The following is an 18,452-nucleotide window of genomic DNA, read 5'->3' as shown; positions in this document are numbered from 1 at the left end:
TGAGAGCCCCCTAAGCTAAGGCTGGTAGGCTGCAGGCTGTCTATGTGAAAACAGAGAAGGGAACTCTTTTTTTTTTGGACCATTGGTTTTCTTTAGGAGAGATGAGGAAATTCCAAGTGATTGTGTATTTTATGATTATATATAGCTTTTGTTTGTAAAAGTGACTCCGAAAGATCTGATTACTGTATGACAGAGAAACTTTATTTTGCATCGCATTTGAGCAGAAGTGGAGGATCGCCTAAAATCCAACCTGATTCGATGAGTGACTTGGTTCTTTTTCTCCAAGTGATTACCCTGGTCATTGTTGAAGCAATCAATTATGGTCTCTGTGCTGAAAGCTTATTCTTAATATTGATCAGTTCTGCAGCTCCTTGTTTCTGTTGAAGATTTTGTCCTTTCGCCTCTTACTGTCTTCTTTACAATTCAATCATGACGTGCTATCGATGTCCATTGATCAAATGGATTACCCTCTGCTGAACCTAATTGGCATCCGAACTCATTCACCAGTGTTGTATTACTAAACAAGAGTACAGATTACATTTTTACAAATGCATGCATGAGATACAAGTTTTCGGTCACCAAGCTGAGATAACCCGAGGAGAGCATCGAAACAAAGCTCTCTTTCTGCAGGTGTATATTGTACAAACACAACAGACTTCTCGACAAGAAAAACCATTTCATATGCATCGAAGCTCTCTTCTGCAGGAGTATATTGTACAAACACAAGAGACTTATCGATAAGAAATATGCTACAAGCGAAACATTATGGAGAAGATGTTATGCATCTTGGCAAACAACTTCATTGGGCGGTTTGGTACCGGCAGACATGAATGTGGAGGTGAGTCTTGCTTCTTCTTCTTCCTTCTGAGTTGGAAGAACTGTCGCAGGACTTCTGAGCACTCGGTCGTTAGGACCCCACGCCTTATTCTTATATCTGGGTGGAAGGGGTGAACAGGACCTGCCTTTTGGTTTGATGGATCAGAGCTATTGCTTCCTCCATTATCACCAGGAAATAGCCTGCACAAGAAATATTTAGCAAACCCAGATCATTATGAGAAAGTCTTCTTGATGAATCAGAAAATTTATACATGCCCAATCTAAAACAAGCCAAAGACAACAAGGACAACCGTGAATCTTCATATGTTGTGCTTGTAAATTCTCTTCATGAATTCCACACAACTCAATTACTAGAGATAACCGCATGGAAGCATTGCAAACAACAGCTTACATGATTTCGACATAAAGAGACCAAGCGACGGCCAATCTTACTTGGGATGCATGGAACACCTACTCATCAGGAAAACCAAGTATGCAGGGGCCCAATTCACAAACAGTGGATATGGTAAGAAAAGCATGAATAATCTGATGAAGTGGAATCAATCGATTGCATAGTTAGATTTAGATGCAATAAAACAGAGGTAAAATCATTTGTGTGGTCTGTAAACAGAACTCTAAGCATGAACCCACAACTGAGCTCTGGACCTCTTCTGTCTGTATATCCTACATATCAAGCTACACTTTCACTCATTTCTGGGTCTGGATTTCGATTGGATGGATACTACTTAGGTCCTCATTCCAAAGTATTCAGCCTCAGAATGGCAAGACTTTCTTTTCATATCTAATTCAAAAGCCAAAAAAACCTGACTTCTTATCAGTATCTTATCTGTGACTAGAACCTTGATTCCTTAGTACAGTGCTTGGTTCCATGTTGGGTTTTTCATCTGCATCAGACCATGCAGAAACCAACATCGGGCCATGACAACCTTTTAAGAACATGAAGCAGAATACGCACACAACATGTACCTGTGGGTTCCACTATTTTATTATGGGATTTTTGCTGGTGTACCCATTTATATTTCCACATCTGTCCCAATACCCACTTCAAAATCTAGACATGCCCATATACTCCTGTAAACATTCAAAACCCCAAAAAGTTGTCTATCCATGTCAGCCTCCATCAAATAGCCATTAGGACAATCACTTCTGGAAGGCAAAGAGACTTATGCCACCTCCCTCGATTCTGTTAATGGGTGGAATTGACACATTTCTTGCTCTGCTCCATCTCACTTGGACTCAGTGGGACTCAGAGACCAATGTAAAAAAGTAGTTTTCCACCTAAAAATAGAATTTATTAGGGATATTTTGTTTTTTACCCTCCCAACCAGGAGATGGAAGCTGACAATGAGCAGCAGCTTGAAGTGTTTTTAGTGTTTACAGGTCCATACAGACAATCCACACTTTTACAAGGTATCTGGTAAAACCTAAAAGTTTAGAAGGGTATACTGGCAAAAGTCTCTTTATTATAGCAAGACAAACATTGAATTGAACAAGTTACTAATGCCAAAGGAATAACTAGTCAAACCAGCTTATCTTGGTGCCGATAGAAGTAAAAAACCAATATCGTGATTGAATCTTAGGTTGTACGTGGAGCAGAATCAACGATTCACACTGTTTGTGTCATTCAATGAGAAAGTAAAGCACGATGTTCTGGACTTAATCATTTTCAAGTACAAAAGACAAAATATTAGGTAAATATTCTAACATGTACTGTAAAATTCGGTAAAGTATGATGTAATAGGAGAGTGTAGGTTCAACTAGATTTCAAGCATATAGATGAGAAGCTATCACAATGGTATATAGAGAACTATTGGGTAATTATTCCGACAAGTACCTCACCCAGCTGCCATCAGCTCCTAGTAGCTTGTTGGGAGCTCCCCATACTACAGTATCAATTCTAGCCTGGAGGATTGCTCCAGCACACATGGGACAAGGTTCAAGCGTCACATAAAGCGTTGTTTCCTGCAGAGCATTTGCAAAAAGTACATTAACTAAAATATTAACACTGTCAGTCTTCCTATTAAACGAACAGTAAGGCATGCTTATAGATTGAAAATGACATCCAACTATCTTGTGGGTTAGCAAACAAAATAATCTCCTGCCTCACTTGCTTATCACCTCAGGATGGCGATTAGAAAGGATTGTCCATTAGTAAAGTATGCATCAATTTTCTAAGATTCTTTCTGAATTACAGACAGCAGGACAAGTGTGCATTAGCCTCGTTGTTGGGTTCTTCATAGTGCATAACTCCTGCTACCATCACCCAATTGACACCATAATTAGTGAACAGGATACTTATTTTCACTAATGAGTCAAAAACATTAAAAGAAAATGTGAAATCACTTCATTTGATCCAGATATATCAAGTACTTCAAAATTTTTCCATCTCCAAGTACCTTCACCAAATGCTAATTAGACTAGGCATATGGTGGAGAAATATTACTGAGATGCACCAAGTATGCCATGAACGTGGAATACCAAGATGTCCAACTTTTGTGCTTAACATGAATATGTTGCCTTCTTTTAGTAATTTGAATTAACTTGTGCAGATCCATTTTATACCTAACTTAAATTTATCTAATTTTCTTTTTCAGCTTTTAAGTTCCCAGTGAAGAACAAGTGTTCCCTAAATAACTCCATTTGCACAACTTGGAATACTCAACTGGATGATGAGATTATTTATATAGTAGAAAACCTCATAAAACATATAAAGTAAGAAGTCTACACTGCACCATACATTTGTGTTGAGATCATGGCGAATATTTAGTAAGATAGAGAGGAAATGAGTCATTGGATCATTGTGTCTTAAATTAGAGCCTATTTTAAGAATCAACAATTTGATCACCAAGGAATCATTGTGATTGGTTATTTGGATGTCACTTGTCCTTGCTGATTTAGTTGTGATGCCTTTTGCAGCTCCCATGTCTTTTACATTAAGTTGATGGCATTTGTATACTTTGGTAAACATTGTTATTAAGATTTCAGCAGTGATTTAAAAAGCGTTAGGCGCCAAAAGGCGCCAAGGTCCACAAACGCCCGAGACGCTAGGCGCTCGCCCGAGCGAAGCGAGGCGCTAAATTATAAAAATATATAATATAATTATAAAAATATATAATATAATTATAACAATAATTTCAAATAAATAAAAATTAACAACATTAAAATCAAAATAATATATTATTAATCTATTAACAGAAAATTAATCATTTCAAAATTCAAATAAACTTAATATTAAGAGTATACTGAGCCTGATGGAGAAACGAGGAAGCAGCGGCGAGCGACGGCAGCGGCAGCGGGAAAGGGAAAGGGAGCAGAAGGCGCGAGCAGCGAGAGGCCTCAAGGGAGACGCGAGCAGCGGGAAGGCTCGCGGGAGGGCTCGTAGGAGGCGAGAGGCGCGAGCAGCGGGAGGGCTCGCGGGAGGCGTGAGCAGCGGGAGGGCTCGAGGGAGGCACGAGCAGCGGGAAGGCTCGCGGGAGGGCTCGCAGGAGGCGCGAGCAGCGGGAGGGCTCGCGGGAGGCGCGAGCAGCGGCAGCGAGCGACGAGATCGCGATCGGGATCGAGAGCGGCAGCGGCAGCAGGTTAGTGTTGGGTTAGGGTTAGGGTTAGGGTTAGGGTTGGGGTTATATCGGTTTAGTTGGTTCGATTGAACCAACTAACAACCGAACCAGACCTAAAATTCTGGTTCGGTCGCCTTGGTTTACCCAGGCGCTCGCCCGAAGCGCCCAGCGCCTGGGCTCGGGCGAGCGCCCAGGCGTCGCCTGTTTGAAGCGCACCGCCTGGGACATTAGCGAGGCGCTCGGGCCTCGCCTCGCCTCGCCCGAGTGCCTAGGCGAGCGCCCGAGCGCCTTTTGCAATCACTGGATTTCAGTATCTGAGCTTTCTCCCAGAGACCTGCACTCCATAATTTTATCGACACTTTTGATTTATTCTCCCTGATGGTGCCTCAAATGGGAGAGTCTGCACTTTGACTCCGTACCAATAGATCCCAAACATCTACTAGCAGGCTTCCCCTGCAGCTAAAATCCTAAGAGCATGTTTCAAATACAGATGATTTGTGGTTAAATTGAAACAAATAGATCTTTATGCACAACAGACCTATACCAAGTCCATTCACAAAATACTTTCAAGACAATAAAGAAATATGCATAAGTTGAAAATTTTTACTGTATCATAATGGCCTACAGAGGAGAGAAGGAATAAAATACTGTAAATGTTAATAATTATGATCCGTAAGAGATTCATCCATAATCTCCTGATTTCTCATGCTACCTAAAGCTTTAGTTTCTTCATTAAATTGGTGTAGTTCTCATTGTATCTATGGTTTTAATGGAAAAACTACATTAACAGTCAAAAGTAACACCACAATTCTGGAAGGCGCAAAATATTACAGCAAGGCGCCAGGTCCGAAGAAGATTAGATGCTTCACGTATACAAATCATTTCAGCATGTGCAGTTGCATCTCTTCTTTCTTCCACTCTGTGAATAGTTATTGATTCTACATAAGTATTGATTCTTGTCTTGCGGGACTGAGTAAAAATTAAGATATTATGGGGGAAGTTGCACTTACAGATTGTAGCCACGAGCAATTATCTTTCCATTCTGTACTAATACAGCCCCAACTGGTACCTCCCAGATGTCTGCAGCTTTCTGAGCTTCCACCAGAGCTTCCCTCATAAAAAACTCATCTGTTTTTCTCTGTTCACTTTCAAGCCTATATGCTTCTTCCCACTCTTCAAATGTTTCTCTTAATACTTGTTTATTCCTTTGAAGTTTCCTATTTTTCAATTCCCCATCCATCCCTACAGTCTTGTCAGCTTCAGTTGGCTCCTTCCTTATGGTATCTTCTTCCAATTTCATGTAGCCAGATACAGGTATTGCAAGATTTCCTGTGTAAGCTATACCTTCATCGATGGTAACTGAAGGTGCAACACCAGTCAGTAATTGGTCAACTGCTATTGCACTAGAAGGTAGACCTTCTGTTCCCTTTTCATTCTCAGTCAATGTTACCTCTTCTGGCCTCAAATCAGTGGAAGCACTGGTGGATGTATAATCTCCTTTGATTCCCAATGAGGAAGACGCACTGCTTCCCAACTGCATGGCTATAACATCCGGCGCTTTTAAACTTCCTTGAGAAATACTAGAATGTGTCTCATGGACTTGATCAGTAGGGCCTCCAACTGGCAATAACTGTTTTAAAGCACTGCTTCTTCCATTCACATTGTTCTCATCATCACTGGCATCTTGACCAGAAAACCAAGCCTCACTGCCTTCAGAGGAGCTTCTCTTGCCTGATTTTTGCATTGAAGTATGAGATTCAGCACGATTAGCCCAACCCATTCGTATTATGTCTGCTATGTGAGCCCACAAGGACTTGGAGGATCTTCGAGCAACAGTCCTTTCTAGAGTTGGGGCAGCGTTTGTAGAATCTGCAACTCTGGCAGATGAACCATCTTCTCCAGGTTCTTCTGTCCTATTATATTCCTGAGAAGTTGGACTTCTAACATTCCACATCTCATCAGATAGCCCTCCTGTTCCATATCTAGATGAAGATCTCCTTGAACCTTCTTGTTTATATTTATCTTCCTCGTCTTTTGTTGTAGCATCAAGCCTACATGACTGAATGGACGTAGTTGCTTGACTGTCTTTACTTTGTGTTCCTTCTGTCTGAGTTCCAGAAGACATCTTATAGCTTGATGTCTCCTGCCTTAGCTTGTCTACAAACTCATCAACAAACACAGCAGAAGAGCTCTCTAATCTACCAGCAGAATCCAGTGCATCACTTTTGACTAAATACATCTCATCTTGACTAGTATGGTTGTTTGGCTGCTGTATGTGTGTATAGAGAGAGCTGGAACCACTGTCCAGATCTCTAGCGGAAGTGATTTCTTGATTCGTTTGCTGTGAATGTCTCTTCTGCTCATCCTGCACCAACAACAACGAAGAACTCTCAAGTTGGTTTCTTACTCTCATATTAGATGTCTCCTGTGAATCAGAATCACTTTGGATGTCAGTCACTGAGTACTCAGATATTCCAAAATCCTGTTTTGACTCTCTTTTTGAACTATATCGACGATCATCAAGCTCATTTTGCATGTGTGTTCTGTATATGACTTGGGCAGTGGACATCCTTCCACCATCTTTTTTTGACAACTCGGAAGCATACGTGTTCTTTCCAGATTCTCTTCTTAGACTGGATTGATGAGTATATTGGTTTTCTGATTGGTTTTGGTGCTTCCCCACTTGATGGAACAAACTCACAGTTGACGTGGAACAGTTTTCATCATCCACTCTCGATTGCAGAAGGCCATGAGAGCTGCTGGCATTCTCGGTCCCACATTGTTGAAGTCTAGAAACATCAAGAAAATTTTCAAACTGCTCACTGTGTGCCTTTTGGTCGATAATCTTTTGGTCAACTTGGCCTTTCTTATCTCTCGCCATGTGAACTGAAACTAATTTATCATCTCTGTTTTTCACCTGCACTTCCTCATGTCGCCTTTCTATGTTTGAGCCCAACTGGATGTTGCTTCTATGAAGCTCTTTCATCTGTCTAAGATTTTGTAAATGTTCTCTCGATCCATGGCTTTGAAATGCTAGCTGATCTACTGCAGCATGCTGCTTCAGGGTTGACGTAGAAGAGTGTTCCTTGTCCATCTTCCCAGTGTCATGAATGTTCTCCACACTGGAGATCCTCTCAGCACTGTCCTCATGTACCTCAGATATCCTAACAATTTTTTGGGATCCTTCCCTAGATTCCCTTTGCATAGCAACCTGATCCTCATTATGAACATATCCGTCACTGACATCAGTTCTCAATTCAGCTTGTCTAACCACTCTTTTGTCTACTTGGCCCTGCTGCTTCAGTGTAGATGATGAACTTTCCACCATACCAACCTTGCTTTTGTCAACAAAGTTCTTAGATCTGGATGCCATCAGTGTATCATCCCCATGTACATCAGATACTGTAACAAATGTCTGTGATCCTTCCCTGGACTGCAACCCCACAATGTTTTGCCTTTGATGGTAATCTTCACCACTCCTACCGTGAGCTGAAACACTCCATGAAGCACCTCTTTGGATTCTTTTGTTGAGTTCCTGTTTATCTCGCTTAACCATTCGCTGGTCTACTTCACCTTGCTGCTTCACTGATGAAGTGCAACGCTTGTCCATGTCCACCTTTAGATCAGCCATGTTCTTTGAACCGGAAGCCACATCCACATTGTTGTCTATCTCAGAAATTCTTGTAAACTTTTGAGATCCTTCCCATGACCCTCTATTCTTGACCTCGTCTTCGTCTTCCAAATGGTGATACTCTTTTTCTCGATGAGATGAAGCAATTAATTTGGTCTCTCTACCCTCGGTTTTCCTACTAGAGACCTTCCCCGAGGTTGAGGCCCTCAAATTATAATCCCTCTCCGTATAATCTGATTCTTCACTTGAAACATAGTCAACGTTCCACACTCCTCGAACCTTTCTCACCCCAGAATTGGCTTTCTTGCCAACATAACCCTTCTTGTCAGTAGAACTCCGTGATGATTCACGACCAACCTTTCTCCCCCAGCTCGCCCCATTCTCATGCCCACACGAGGGGCAAACTGAGCTCGATCCATCTCTCCTCGCTCTCAACGATCGCACCGTTCCGTCAGCATCCGACCTAATTTCAAACTCCCTCTTCGCATACCTTCTCGGATGGTCAAATTCATCGTGATCCGCGTCATTTTCCCTCATCCTGCTGCCGAAGCTTTCTCTACAGCAGCACTCCACGATCATTTGAAACCTCCGTTGGGAGCTCCGACAGCAACAACAATTCGTGCATCCTCCTCGCTTCGCTGACATCCTGGGAGCGCACGGCTCGTCGTCGCGGAGGCTCACCCGGCAGCAGTGGATCCCCCCATGGCCGGCAAGGAAGGTTCTCAGAGGCGACCAGTAGACCAAACTGGACTGCCTCAAGTAGTAGCCATAGAGCAGGAACCTAGGGTTTATGGAGATCCCACGGAGGAAGAGTTCGTCGCCGCCCCCATCGTCGAGGAGGGCGAGACGATGGGAGTGGGAAAGGGATGGTTTTGCCCTCAGGGCGAGGGTGGCGGCAGCGTAGCCGCAGTACATGGGGACGGGGGCGGCGGCCCGATGCGGCAGATAGAAGATGGGGCGTACCGTGAGGGAACCCGACGGCTTGGGCGGCGGAGTTAAGGTCACCGTCACCGAAGGGGCACGGTCATCTCCAGGGAGCGAAGAAAGAGAGGTGGAGCCGAGGCGAAACGAAAGGGGATGACGACGTTTCTGGTGGTCCGGCGGGACCACGTTAAGGCCAACTCTGTTGGCAAAGCAAGCAAAAGCTTTCCCACGTTAACCGCAAGTGGGCCCATCGTAGCCTCCAATCACAAGGCACGAAAAAGGCGGAGAATTCCAATTTATTCTAAATTGGGTTAAATCCTAATTATTCTAAATATTCAGGAAAAATATTAACAAAGCACAGACGTAATAATATCAATGAATTTTTAATAAAAGTTACAAATATAATAATTTAAAGATAATAAAAAAAGATATCTAATTGTATCCTCGCTTCAAAAGCATCTCTCTACCCAACGAGTTTAATGTATCTGCGTGCGTATATACCCCCTCTCTAAAGCACACAATCATATCGATATATCCAGAACCTAAATTCTTTCCAAAAATGCATTCTTGATTAGGTTAAGGGCTTAATTAATAATATTAAATATGATTTACTGCCTAATCAACATTATTATCATGTCATCCATATGCATTAATGCTCACCTATATATTTGCGTCAAAAGATTGACCTCCTGAAGACATCAATTTTCACAAGTAAAAAAAAAACATTATTGTAAAAACTTAAATATCTGTCATTTAAATTGACTCCTCAATTCTAACCTTCAGTACTAAAAGATTGGAAGTATATCAATATCTGCCGTTCCTAATTAAAATTAATCATACATAAATTGTGGTTCGTGTGTCTTCTGTAGAAGTATATATATATATATATATATATATATATATATATATATATATATATATATACTAATTAAAATTAATCAACGAACACGGAGAGAACCACCGCAATTAATTAGGCGCTTCATATGGTAATAATAAGAATTAGTTTTGACAGGTTGAAACAAAATTAAAGTTATATATATATATATATATATAAAACTTTAATATTATATATATATATAACTTATATATATATATATAACTTTAATTTTGTTTCAACCTGTCAAAACTAATTCTTATTATTACCATATGAAGCGCCTAATTAATTGCGGTGGTTCTCTCCGTGTTCGTTGACGGGGGCTTCGTGGACGAGGGAGAGCACGACAGGAGGGAAAAGATGACGAGAGAAGCTAGATTTTGGATCAAATGCGAGCGGCGAGAAGCGGGGAGGCCTCAGTCTCCCGTCGGTACAATGTACTTGGTCCTTTACCGCATAGATTAGCCTCGTCGCTTGGTGAATTTTTTTTCGTGGGATTGGTGCGCCATTTCTGCACCAGGGTCATGTGGTGTTCTAGATTTTCGGGGGATTTTCTGGTTCGGATTCTCCCCTACGTCGGGCTCAGGTCAAAGCCGGACTTTGAAGGTTCGACGCGATGTTGCCGCTCCCCAGTCCCGAAGCTTTCAGAGAAGATGGCTTCCTAGGACCAGCCGCTTCATTGACGTTTATAGCTGCCGGCAATATTGGTTGATTTCGGGATTCTAGGGTACCAGAGGTAAAGGACCGATTTTTCTGGCCCTTCAATGGATTTCAGCCTTGGAAGTGCATCAAAGGTGTGATCTTTCTCGGTTTTCTTGTATTATCAGATTGAGATTCTCTTCCCTTTTCTGGACTCAGTAATTGCGTAGCTCGTTAGCCTTGGGTACGGAAGAGGTGGGATCCTGTTCGTTTATCTACTTGTTTGTGCAGCTGGGCGTGGGTTAATGTCATGGGTAGTGCTTAAAGGTGAGATCTTCGAGAGCTTTGGGCTGAATACAGGAATTTTGGAGGTTCAGGGGCTTTAAATGTTTTATATCTTTAATATTCCTTGATGGTCCGGCGATCTGTGGTGTTCCTTTTGGTTTTTCTGGTTTGGTGAATTTTTGGTATAACAGGAATGGCGCGAGGGACGAGAAGAAAACTCCATTTCAGCAAATTATACAGCTTTGTTTGTGGTAGATCGAAGTTTGAAGTTGACCACTCTCAGATTGGAGGCCCGGGCTTTTCCCGTGTGGCCTATGCGAATGCGCCAGATTGCTCCGACGCTGGCATCCTAAACTATGGATCCAACTACGTTTCCACCACCAAGTACACATTGGCTACATTCTTCCCCAAGTCACTGTTTGAGCAGTTCAGGAGGGTTGCAAACTTATACTTTCTATTTACCGCATTCCTTTCTTTTACTTCCTTGGCTCCTTACTCTGCGGTGAGCATAATTATCCCTCTAATCGTGGTGATTGGAGCCACCATGCTGAAGGAGGCCATTGAAGATTGGCGGCGATACCGACAGGTGAATTCTTGCAATCCTTCCCTTTCAAACCACTGTGATAATGTGATCCATATTTCTCTTGTTGTGTAGCAGAAATAGTTTTTTCAATAATGTAAATTTGAATTTTTGACCAAAAGAACTCTTTTTTTACTGAATCTCGATCATGTATAATTCTTGGTTTGTGAATATGTGCAGAAATGGGAACAATGTAATATGGTTTGTGAATATTTGGAAGAGAGAGGTTCTTAGTTAAGATAGTTGTGGACCGTTGATGTAAAAGTTTCTAAAATTTCATCTATATATAGTTCAATCATAAAGAAAAAATGAAACCAGCCTTTATTTGCATATCATCTTGTACACACATTGGGTGAAGCTATCAATCACATGGTATCTAGTAGTCTAGCTGTAAAATATTACCTAAAAAACCTCTTTTCCTCAAGAATATGGTCTGTTACCAAAGGCAACCGAATTTGGTGCTGTCAAAAAAATTCAAACCTGAAGGATCTAATTTATCTCATCCTGACAGAAAGAAAAAACTGTTTGCCTCTTGTAGTTTTTAACTGATAAGGAGGGTTCATGAACTGCCTAAATTATGTTGTTTCTAGTAGCTTTATGAAAGTTCTGTGCAATTAAAAATTCTCCTAATTCCAGATCAAGAATGCTTAAATTTTTTATGTCAATCATTTATTATGCAGGATATCAAGGTGAACAATAGAAAAGTCGAACTATATCATAGGAGTAGCACATTTGGATTTACAGAATGGAAGAATCTTAGGGTTGGTGATATTGTGAAGGTGGAGAAAGATAATTTTTTTCCTGCGGACCTTGTAATGCTTTCTTCGAGTTATGAGGATGGGATATGTTATGTTGAGACAATGAACCTCGATGGAGAAACAAACTTGAAATTGAAACAATCGTTGGAGGTTACTTCAGGTTTACAAGCAGATTCTAGCTTCCAGAATTTCAAAATGATAATCAAATGTGAAGATCCAAATGCAAGCCTCTATACCTTTGTTGGAACTATGGAATATGAAGACCAGGAGTACCCTCTGTCACCTCAACAGCTTCTTCTTAGGGACTCAAAATTGCGAAATACTGACTACATATATGGAGTAGTTGTTTTCACAGGTCACGATACAAAGGTCATGCAGAATGCCATGAATCCACCATCCAAGAGGAGCAAAATTGAGATGAAAATGGATAAATTGATTTATCTTCTCCTGTTTTCTCTGGTTGTGGTCTCATCTGTTGGTTCAGTTGTCTTTGGTATAATAAGCAGTGATGATCTGCAAGATGGAAAGGTGAAACGATGGTACTTTAGACCTGATGACTCTTCAATATATTATGATCCTAAGAGAGCAGCTGTTGCAGCAATCTTGCATTTCTTGACAGCCATCATGTTGTATAGCTATTTCATCCCGATTTCTTTATATGTTTCCATAGAAATAGTCAAGGTTTTGCAGAGTATTTTTATCAATCAAGACATTCAAATGTATCATGAGGAATCAAATAAGCCTGCTCGTGCACGAACATCAAACTTGAATGAAGAGCTCGGTCAAGTTGCCACAATCCTCTCAGACAAGACTGGAACTCTGACCTGCAACTCTATGGAGTTCATTAAATGCTCAATTGCAGGAATTGCTTATGGCCATGGGTTTACGGAGGTTGAGAGAGCAATAGCTAGGAGGAAAGGGTCCCTGTCGATAGAAAACGAACAATCTAAAGAAAATCATGAGCAAGCAAAACCAGCAATTAAAGGGTATAATTTTGATGATGCACGCATCGTAAATGGGAACTGGGTTTATGAGCCTCATTCTGATATCATTCGGATGTTCTTTCGGCTGCTGGCCATCTGCCACACTGCCATACCTGAAGCAGATGAGGAAACAGGGAAAATATCATATGAAGCTGAATCACCTGATGAGGCAGCTTTTGTCATTGCTGCAAGGGAACTTGGCTTCGAGTTTTACCAGAGGACACAGACAAGCATTTCTATACATGAACTAGATCCAGTGTCACGCAAGCATGTTGAGAAGTAAGAGAGAAAAATTCACTAATTTGTTTCAAGCAAATAATGTCGACCGCATATGTATCTGATGTAACTTTTGAATTTCTTGATACCTTGTATATTATCTATCTTTTAGCAACTCAGTCTAAGCATTTCTTTTTCAGGTCATATAAGTTATTAAATGTTTTAGAGTTTAATAGCTCCCGGAAGCGGATGTCTGTGGTGGTTCAAGATGATGAAGGAAAGTTGCTACTGCTCAGCAAAGGTGCTGACAGGTGTGTAAGCTATTTATCTTGTCTATCAGAAACATAACAATGGTATAAAACACAGATTTACCACTTCGTATGGCCTTTATTTCTTAGGAACACCTAGAATTTCTAATGGAATTTGTTGTTCATATATTTATATACAGTGTAATGTTTGAAAAACTTGGGAAAGGTGGAAGAGGATTTGAAAATAAAACAAAGGAGCACATGCATGAATATGCTGATGCTGGTTTAAGAACCTTGGTACTTGCATATCGTCGGCTTGATGAAGAAGAATACAAAAGCTTCAATAAAAGGTTCATGGCTGCTAAGAATTCAGTCACTACTGATAGAGATGAAAAAATTGAGGAAGTTGCAGATTCAATAGAGAGGAATTTGATTCTTCTTGGTGCCACAGCTGTTGAAGACAAACTGCAAAATGGGGTGGGTTGTAAGTTTTCTTGGCATGTTTTATGTATGGTTTACATATTTCAGTGGTTGTAGAAGATTCATATAACCAACTCCAAATAGTTGGGACATTACGGTTTTGGTGTTGTTGTTGCATTCATGTATATCTTATGACCATTTTCATGTACGTATTGGTTTATTTCATCATTCACTGGGTAATGGGTGAACAGGTACCTGAATGCATAGACAAGCTTGCACAAGCTGGGATTAAGATATGGGTACTGACTGGTGACAAGATGGAGACAGCCATCAATATAGGGTGTGCGCTTATTTGATCTGTACTTTGAATCCTTAATAGGAACAACACTGATTTTCTTCTTGTATGCTGTTTTAACTTCTTACATCTTGCAGCTTCGCATGCAGCCTTTTGAGGCAGGGGATGAAGCAAATAATAATTACCTTGGATGGACCAGAAATAATTCATTTGGAGAAGGATGGAAATAAAGAAGCCATTGCTAAGGTAATTAGTTTAGTAGGAATGTACCAAGAAAAATAGTCAAAGGCCTTCTAGCATGGAGCTGGCATTAAGTGGGTTTAATATTTGTACAGTTGATCTCTGTCAATTCTAGAAATGATAAAGTATGATAGTAGATATCTAAACTATTAAGGAATCTGAAGAAAGATAGTGCAGTTCAAACTTCAAAGCAAATAATGATGTCCTAAATTAGTGGTACTTGCAAACATCAATTTGTCCTGCCTCTCTTAACAAAAAAATCCCACATAACTTGCATTCAATTTAACTCAGTTGGAACTGTACCACCAAATCATCCTCAAATCTTACTATTTTGATTACTCTGAGCTAGCATAGTAATATCTAGAAGATTTTGTTTATGTGCTTCTCTATAGATGTTACATTTGGTCTCCGGGTATGAGAATTCTTTAAATTTAGACTTGCAGTGATGTCCAAAAATCAACTTTTTGTTTTTCATTTTTGCCTTTTCTACAGAAACTTGCATGATATTTCAGGTGTCAAGGGATAGTGTACTCTATCAGATAAATGAAGGAAAGAAACTACTTAGTTCATCAAATACTGAATCATTTGCCTTGGTTATTGATGGAAGATCACTTGCATATGCTTTGGAAGATGATGCTAAGAACTTATTCTTACAACTGGCTGTTGGTTGTGCATCAGTTATATGCTGCCGCTCCTCCCCCAAACAAAAAGCCCTTGTGAGTATGGATGACATTCTACGTGTAAAAACGAATAATCTGGTTGACGCCAGGTAATACATGTGGATTGAAACTAATGAAGGAATTTCTGAAAAATTCTAGGTCACAAGGCTTGTTAAAGCTGGCAGTGGTAAGGTGACCCTAGCAATTGGTGATGGGGCCAATGATGTCGGCATGCTCCAAGAAGCAGATATAGGGGTTGGTATCAGTGGTGCTGAAGGAATGCAGGTTAGTGATCAAAAGCTACATGTTTGGTAGCAGAAGAGCACTGAAAAAATTCAGCAATTAGTTGCTGGAATGAATGCTTCTACTTTGCTGCCTCTCTACCCTAAAGTGTCTTAAAAGCTGTACTTCAGTCATCTCTAAAACATACTCTTGGTTGCAACAAATTTTTAGGCTGTCATGGCAAGTGACATTGCAATATCTCAATTTCGCTTTTTGGAGCGTTTGCTACTTGTGCATGGGCATTGGTGTTACCGAAGGATTTCATTAATGGTATGCTGTCTCCCACATTTTTGAGCTGCAACCTCCTTTGCAGGCAAGTTTTTGACATGTTCCTTACCCCATTTTGCAGATATGTTACTTCTTTTACAAGAATCTTACCTTTGGACTCACCCTCTTCCTATACGAGGCATATTCATCATTCTCTGGTCAACCTGCATATGATGATTGGTATATGTCATTGTATAATGTTGCCTTCACTTCTCTTCCTGCGATTGCTTTGGGGGTCTTTGATCAGGATGTTTCTGCTCGATTTTGTCTAAAGGTATAGTTGTCATCATGGTTCCAAATTATATTCTATGATAATTAATCTCAATTACCTACAATCTCTTGTTTTATAGTATTGTTTTTCAGCTAGCAGTAGTCAAAAGAACTTAACTATACCATCCACACTGTGACAATCTATTAATGTCTCCTGCTAAAACCGGTTGCCTGTTTTTGTTATTAAACATTTAGATATTCTTGTTGCCTGACAAATTCTTGGAAATTATCAGAACCTAGTATTGAAGGTTAATATATCTTGCTAAATCAGGTTGCCTATTTTCATTGTTAAACATTTAGAGCTTGTTATTGCCTACAGTTTCCCGAAAACCATTTAAAGCAAAGTTTGAAGATAGATAAGAGTTACTTTAATGGTGGGGTTAGATTTATAAATATCGTAAATGGTTAAGTTTTACTTCATTACATCTCTGGATATTGGCACAGCCATCTATTTAGATGTTGTAATTGGGCAAGGTACAAATTCAAATGTGCGAGATATTTTCCTCATTGTCCTCCTTTCTATACGTTTATGAACTTTTGGTTAAAGTTTTGAATTTATATTTGCAAAAAAATGTGTTAACTTTATAAATATCATAAATAGTTTAGTTTTACTTCAATAAACCTCTACCTATTGGCACGGCAATATAACTAATTATGGTAACTGGGCAAGATACAGATTCTGATGTGGGAGACATTTTCATCATTGTCCTCCTTTCCATACCTTTACGAACATTTGGTTGAATTTTGAATTTATATTTGCAACAAAATGTGATGTGCTAAAAGACAGGAAAGGGCAAAAGATACTATTATGAAACTTCAGCAAGAAAGTGGGTAAATTCATGCTTTTTAAGGTATAAATATATGCTTTATTTATGTTTTTATAAGACCCAACATATTGTGTCCTCTAGCCCTTGATCAAACAATATATAAAGGTATTCTTCATTTCTATGGATGAAAATTTTCAAGTGTTCTTTGACCTTATATTCTGTCTTCTAGTCTCTGACATTTCATGAAATTTTTTAAAACAAAAGACAAACATACATTAGATAATATAACAGGAATGAATGAGAACTACATTGTAGCATGCAAATGCTTGTTCACCGTTATTACTCCTACATCCTGAAACTCTCTCTCTCTGTTTGGAAACAGTTCCCCATGCTCTACCAAGAAGGTGTGCAGAATCTCCTTTTCAACTGGCTTCAGATACTAAGTTGGATGTTCAGTGGTGTCTGCAATGGTATCATGATCTTCTTCTTCTGCACTACTGCACTGGAGCATCAGGCCTTCCGGAAGGGTGGTGAGGTCGTCGATCTGGAAGTGCTTGGTGCCACAATGTACACATGTGTTGTATGGGTTGTGAATTGTCAAATGGCACTCTCCATCAGCTACTTCACTCTGATACAGCACATGTTCATCTGGGGTGGCATTGCTCTGTGGTATCTCTTCCTTCTGGCCTACGGGGCCGTCACACCCACCTTGTCAACCTCTGCCTTCATGGTCTTTGTTGAGGGGTTGGCTCCAGCTCCCGCTTATTGGATCATAACACTGTTTATTGTCATCGCCACCCTCCTCCCTTGCTTCATTTATTTGGCTATTCAGATGCGGTTCTTCCCAATGCACCACAACATGATTCAATGGATGAGGTTTGATGGTCATGCAGACGATCCCGAGTACTGCCAAGTGGTGCGCCAGAGGTCCGTAAGACCCACCACAGTCGGGGTGTCTGCTCGGGTTGATGCAACGGTTAGTCAGTTAGCAAGGAAAGTCCATGATGTGGTTCACTTGTCACCATAACCTCTCTCATCTGAGTTGGTTCCCCATTGTACAGTTATGCTCTCAACCAGCTGCTTCTAGATGAGAATCGTCTCAAACTGGACCATAACATTTCCTTGAGAATGCGTGGGCTCAAGTGAGAGCTGCCCTGCGGATGGATGATGTTGCTTAGAGGGTATATATCCCAATGTCGGGTAGTTGTGTTGTATGATTATTTCCTAATTTTGATGTCATTGCATCTCTTATTTTGATTCTTTGCTGTTTTGGTTTGACTTTTTTGTTGTATAAAGAAAAAGATTCTTAAGACTTTGTAGCAAGTGTTCATTGGTTAAATAAAATTTGGATTTAACTCGGACTCATTTCTGACCTCCTACGGAAAGGTGATTGAAGGATGACTCAGTTTTCAGTTCTGGCAGAAAGCACTTTTGCCACATGTACATTCCACCTTGTGATGACTACATGGAGTGAGTTTGTGTGTTTTCATGCAAAATAGCAACAAAGAAAAAAAAGCATTTACAATATCATTTGTAAATTGTACCTTCTTAGTAATTTTTCTGCATTCTTTTCAATATGAAGACTTGAGTGCTCCTTTAGGATTATGCACATTTATTTTGATGCAGTTCCCAACTTTTGTTTGCAGCTCTCTTGTGATCAAATCTGATACTTCTCTTATCGTGGACTCAGATTGTTGGTTACTAAATTCTAGCCTGCGTG

At 40.3% G+C, this 18,452-nt stretch overlaps 2 protein-coding genes across 5 annotated transcripts; one reads left to right on the top strand and one right to left on the bottom strand.

Moving 5' to 3' along the window:
- Window positions 1-474: 474 nt before the first annotated feature.
- LOC103987363 (tRNA(adenine(34)) deaminase, chloroplastic-like) lies at window positions 475-10,281 on the bottom strand. The gene is made up of 5 exons (XM_009405648.3): window positions 10,277-10,281; window positions 5,405-9,148; window positions 5,226-5,313; window positions 2,672-2,799; window positions 475-1,017 (listed from the first exon to the last, which is right to left on the bottom strand). The coding sequence occupies exons 1-5, from the start codon at window positions 10,279-10,281 to the stop codon at window positions 750-752; spliced, it is 4,233 nt and encodes a 1,410-aa protein (XP_009403923.2). The 3' UTR covers window positions 475-749.
- LOC135676023 (putative phospholipid-transporting ATPase 9) lies at window positions 10,132-18,058 on the top strand. Of its 4 annotated transcripts, none has more exons than XM_065186783.1 (13): window positions 10,132-10,789; window positions 10,939-11,333; window positions 12,008-13,347; window positions 13,485-13,595; window positions 13,733-14,009; window positions 14,204-14,292; window positions 14,385-14,493; window positions 15,000-15,203; window positions 15,306-15,431; window positions 15,600-15,698; window positions 15,778-15,969; window positions 17,115-17,708; window positions 17,794-18,058. In XM_065186783.1, exons 1-13 carry the CDS (start codon window positions 10,768-10,770, stop codon window positions 17,821-17,823), a joined length of 3,588 nt encoding a protein of 1,195 aa, XP_065042855.1. In that variant the 5' UTR covers window positions 10,132-10,767; the 3' UTR covers window positions 17,824-18,058. The 4 variants fall into 4 exon arrangements, with proteins under 4 accessions (XP_065042855.1, XP_065042854.1, XP_065042853.1 ...); XM_065186782.1 differs by having other exon boundaries at window positions 10,132-10,559; window positions 10,682-10,789; window positions 17,115-18,056; XM_065186781.1 differs by having other exon boundaries at window positions 10,132-10,559; window positions 10,651-10,789; window positions 17,115-18,056.
- The last annotated feature ends 394 nt before the right edge of the window (window positions 18,059-18,452 follow it).

This window comes from Musa acuminata, chromosome BXJ1-6 (assembly GCF_036884655.1).
Source record: "Musa acuminata AAA Group cultivar baxijiao chromosome BXJ1-6, Cavendish_Baxijiao_AAA, whole genome shotgun sequence".
Lineage (NCBI taxonomy): Eukaryota > Viridiplantae > Streptophyta > Magnoliopsida > Zingiberales > Musaceae > Musa > Musa acuminata.
This window is presented reverse-complemented; position numbering and strand designations above follow the sequence as displayed.

Bases quoted from the DNA above. Each gene is read 5' to 3' on its own strand.
- LOC103987363 (XM_009405648.3), bottom strand. The intron at 5,314-5,404 runs GTAAGTGCAACT...AACTATTCACAG, and splicing joins ATTGCTCGTGGCTACAATCT to AGTGGAAGAAAGAAGAGATG. The intron at 2,800-5,225 runs GTAATATTTTGC...AATGCTCTGCAG, and splicing joins TTCGGACCTGGCGCCTTGCT to GAAACAACGCTTTATGTGAC.
- LOC135676023 (XM_065186782.1), top strand. From the start codon at position 10,768: ATGTCATGGGTAGTGCTTAAAG. The intron at 14,293-14,384 runs GTGTGCGCTTAT...TACATCTTGCAG, and splicing joins GAGACAGCCATCAATATAGG to CTTCGCATGCAGCCTTTTGA. The intron at 15,432-15,599 runs GTTAGTGATCAA...ACAAATTTTTAG, and splicing joins GTGGTGCTGAAGGAATGCAG to GCTGTCATGGCAAGTGACAT.